Source organism: Fundulus heteroclitus, chromosome 16 (assembly GCF_011125445.2).
Source record: "Fundulus heteroclitus isolate FHET01 chromosome 16, MU-UCD_Fhet_4.1, whole genome shotgun sequence".
Lineage (NCBI taxonomy): Eukaryota > Metazoa > Chordata > Actinopteri > Cyprinodontiformes > Fundulidae > Fundulus > Fundulus heteroclitus.
This window is the reverse complement of record NC_046376.1, coordinates 17,312,301-17,316,836: the sequence shown is the minus strand read 5'-3', so window position 1 is coordinate 17,316,836 and position 4,536 is coordinate 17,312,301. Positions and strand designations below refer to the sequence as shown.

The window sequence follows — 4,536 nt, the reverse complement described above, 5'->3', positions numbered from 1 at the left end:
TCTATTTCTATTTTTTGCAGTATTCCACAAGCAATGTCATGAGCACAACGAGAACGTGTTCTGGGGAGATGAGACCAAGACTGAACCTTCTGGCCTACATAGGAAACGATACGTTTGGTGGAAAACTAACACGGCACATCTGCCTGTACATACCGTTTCTACACTGACGGGTTGGTGGAACTACTTCTTCAACCAGGGAAAGAAAAAGCTTATTAGGCTTGATGGGAGGTTAGGGTGGCACTAAAAACAGGGAAAACCAGGGCGAAAACCTGTTTAAGACAGCAAGGAAGTTGAGACTGGGGTACAGGTTCGGCTCCCAGAAGGACAATGACCCTTAACTAAGAGCCAGAGCCAATATAATGCTTCTAGAGCAGGGGTGTCAAACTCATTTCTATATAGGGCCACTTTGGCGTCATGAAGTCACTAAAAGGGCCACGTGTATAGACGATACTTTTCATTTCATAATTTCATTCCAGTTCACATAGAAGTATAAAAAAATGCACAGTTACATAAAAGTAGCAACCTTAGGCCCAGTTTATATAGCTTATCTGCATAAAAAAGGTGATACTGGGGTGAGTTACACTTACAGGAGGCACAGTTTTAGACACTTTATACACTTTAAAAGGATATATGCCTCTACTTTATGACATGATGTGCCTTTTTTTTTTGTCTCTTGAGGGCTGGATAATTTACTTTGACGGGCTGGATTTGGCCTTGAGTTTGACACCTGTGTTCTAGAGCATAGCACACCCAGCTCTTGGGTAAAAGTCCAGGGATAAATCCAAATGTGAATCTGAAAAGATTTGGAAATTGATATTCAGGGATCCATTCCATCTGACTGAGTTTGAGGCTTTGCTGTAAAGAAGAAAAAGGCAAACACTGGAGTCTCTTGATGATTTGAAAGGTGGCTCTGAAGAGTAAGTGACTCAGGGTGGCTAAATATAAATGAACATCAAACTTTTCCGGGGGAGGGGGTTACATTGAAACCATGTATTTAATTTCACTCCACTTCATAATCAAGCTCGACTTTGTGTTTGGCCTGTCAGATGCCATCACAATGACACAAATGGACGTTTCTGTTTTTCTTTTGGTTCTCAGTCGAACAAAATCTGAACGCGTTCAATGGGTCTGAATACTTCTGCTTGGCACCGTATGTCGCCTAACCTGAATTACGGCAGCACTGTCACCGCCGTTGTGGCTTCATATCTGAGGGACAGCCGCTGGGCCCCCCCCACCCCCCACCCCCGGTCCTTTGTCAATCCAGTTTGGCTGACCTGACGGTTAAAGTGAAAGAAAGGAATGCGGACGTCCAACTGTGATGGGAGAGCATGGCTGACATTTTAGCATAACAAGGGGAGCGAGTGCTTCATCGATACGTCACCGGGGTGTTAAACATCGCCCTGGGATGCTGCTATCAGAGTAGAATCGATCGGACCGCGGTAAGGATTCACGCGAGAAGACGGCAGAAGGGAACGCGTGCTTTCGACATTTGCCCAGCAAATAAAAAGCATCCATCTGATTAAGTTTTTGACTCGTCACATGCGCATTCCTCAACGACAGGTCCCACGCTGCTGCAGGACAAAAAAAATTCCAGGTATCATTCAGGTCGGCATTTACCCGGTTATGTAACATCACAAGGTAAGTCACGCTCGTCGTTTCGTGAAGGGTCGGCGCTACTCACAGCTGAACGACGGCGACCCCGCGCATCTGTTCACAGTGGCGTCCTCACAGTGGCGTCCTGTGTATCCGGCGCCGCTTCTCCCCACCCGTGACTTGGTCTTCTGTGCCTGGCTCCTCTCGCTCTTCAGCTTGCCGTCGTCCTTCAGCAGGGCCACCAGCCGCTTGGCCTTCTCCCGGATGTGGATGCCCTGGTCGTGCCCGTCCCGGTCGATGTACTGGAAGTCCTTGAGCGTCTGAATGGTGTGGATGTTGTCCCGGCACAGTTTGGGCACGCGCTCGGAGCCCGTTTTGACCAGGTAGTCCAGGAGCGTGAGCGCCTTGTAAACGTGGCGCCAGTTTTTGCCGTGATCGTTCAGCCTCTTGAAAACGATTCCCATGACTTCGGTGAAAGCCACCACGTTGAAGGTCAAGTCTGAAATTTCAGCCATGAGAGTGGCTGAGGGCCCCCAGGGGTCGTTGGAGGTGGCCTCTCGCACCTTGATCTCTGCCTCCGTGTAGTTGTTGACCATGTTTTTCATCTGCCGGCGAAGCGACGAGCTCTGCATGGTTGCTGCCGGGTTTCACGTGCGACAAAGGGGAAAAAAAAAAATAATCGAACAGCAGGACAGCCCCGCCGCCTCGGACGAGGGAAATGCTCAGTTCAGCGGAGAAACGCGGGAGAGTCGCCACAGCCTGGCAACTTCGGTGATGTCCACAACTTCAGCGATGGTCCTGCTGGAAAGAATAAAAAAAGACGTTTTATTTAATATTTTGCATTGTTAGCATGCCGATCACACCGGATTCACACAAATGTAACACATTTTGGTGTCTTTATAGGTTAAAAGCACCTGAAGTGTCGCAATTGCGATGAAAAGGGCACATGGATAAAACTCGCCATGAAACAAAGCACCTGTGATCAATTTTCCCTGAAGCTACTTTAAAAGGATTAACTATACACTCTTCTTTTCTTGACACTCCTAATAATAACCCCATTGAAGAGAGGACTACACAATGTGCTGATATAAGAACCTGTGATTTACCTCTGAGTGTTATCAGAAAAGGGGAGGAACCGATCCTCCCTGTTGTTCTAGCTTGATTGCATCAGAGCAGCAGATATAGGGTTACAGCTTCCAATGATTCAAAAACTTGAAAAAAGTGGATAAACCTTACAGGTTTTTTTTTTTTTTTTTCCTGGAACTGAGACTGTTTTGTCTAAACTGATCAGGTTTAATAAACACGGGCGAAAACAGCTCATTCTGACAGAACTGCTGTGTGACTTGGTTAAGGGTCCTATTGGTCTGAGTGAATGATCACAAACCTAAAGGGGATGTTTTACATGACTTTTTTTTTTTTAAAAAGGCATAAAAATATGATTAATAAGATCAAATGGAGGGAAGTTGTGGAAATAGCTGCACAACATGCCTTAAATCTGGCTTAAAGCGACCCTGTCTCACAGAGAAGCTGCTCATCAAAGCTAATAAAGTGGAAAAATCATGTTTTAATATACATAGTAACAAAGAAGCAGCCTTCATAACAAGATCAAAGCATTTAAGAGACAGGTAAACACTCTCTCTGGCCTAATTTGACATCTAAATTGGGTTCTTCTGTCTAAATAATAAAAAAAAGGTATTAGAGACGGATCTGGCACCTCAGACATTCCCGTCTTAAAACGTAGTGAAACTTAAAGGCTCTGTGTGAGTTTAAATGTTGAAATAGGAAAACGGGTTCTTTCCTCTGACGCCCATGAAGTGGACTACGCAGAAATCTCGTGTGAAGCCATAGCTTTTCCCAACAAACCTCATCGTTCGGCAGCAAATCAAGAATCCCTCCTAAAAAAAATCAGACCGAAGTGCTCCCCAGCGCCAAACAAACGCGTAGCGACGTTTCAAACCCGACTTATTTGTCCTTTCTGTCCCAAACCAGGACGGCTGATTGGTGCCATTGTTGCGTCATGTGGGACGATCGCGTAGGTGAAAGTATGGGACGGTGACTCAGCTTTATGTTTCCGAGTTTAAAAAAAGTTAAAACGCCGACAAAAAAAAAAAAAAAAAAACAACAACCGCAGAGCAAAAGCCACGAAGACCTGGTTAAATCCTCCCATTCCTCCCCTCTCTTACCTTCATGTCATAGCGCGTCAGCAGGGTCCCAACTTGGGGAGGATTTAGGTGGAAGCAGAGAGGTCCCCGCCTCTCCACATATCCCGTAGCTGGCCGCCGGACAGGGAACACCTAGAATGGGTGTTTAAAAGCGCAGCACTCGGAAATAAAGTAAAGCTGAACACAATGGCTCGTTTTCAAACTAAAGTTGTGTGTGCATTTCGCAAATCCGGGCTCTTGGTTTGCGCACGCACGCACAAACACGGCAGAGAGACGCGCGCACAGTGTGAGAGAAAAAAAATGGATGGAGAGTAGAGAGGGGAGGGAGGGAGAGAGGGAGGAGGAGTGCTCGGTGCATGCAGAGTCAGACTTAACTCCTTCGTGGCCTGCAGGAGAAGCCTCTGGTCTGATTGGAGCAGGTGATCATGCTGAGGAATCCCAGTCAAAAGGATTCAAGTAGCAGGGGTGTCTCTAGAAAGTGGCCACGTGGGGCCCACTAACCCGTTATGCATCTGTATAGATTGGAACAGGAACTATGGAAAAGGTATTTCAAAGGTGCATGGCACAAGTTTTGAAGGTAAATTTCATTTATTTTATTTCCCATACATACCCTTATAACGTTTAAAATTAGTTATTTACGCAGTTGCCTCTGTAGCGGGGATCACCAAGTATCCCCCTGGGACCACATGTGACGCCCATGACACATGCCTGTTCTAAAAACAGCACAACCCGCCAATGAGCTACATCTAAAACATTATTTTATTCCGATACTCCTCCCATG

General features: G+C 46.2%; 1 protein-coding gene across 1 annotated transcript; it reads right to left on the bottom strand.

Moving 5' to 3' along the window:
- Positions 1–1,653: 1,653 nt before the first annotated feature.
- On the bottom strand, positions 1,654–4,083 carry LOC118566299 (epsin-2-like). The gene is made up of 2 exons (XM_036147931.1): positions 3,777–4,083; positions 1,654–2,394 (listed from the first exon to the last, which is right to left on the bottom strand). The coding sequence occupies exon 2, from the start codon at positions 2,223–2,225 to the stop codon at positions 1,674–1,676; it is 552 nt and encodes a 183-aa protein (XP_036003824.1). The 5' UTR covers positions 2,226–2,394; positions 3,777–4,083; the 3' UTR covers positions 1,654–1,673.
- Positions 4,084–4,536: the final 453 nt, after the last annotated feature.

Coding starts and splice junctions, on each gene's coding strand:
- LOC118566299 (XM_036147931.1), bottom strand. CDS start 2,225: ATGCAGAGCTCGTCGCTTCGCCGGCAGATGAAAAACATGGTCAACAAC.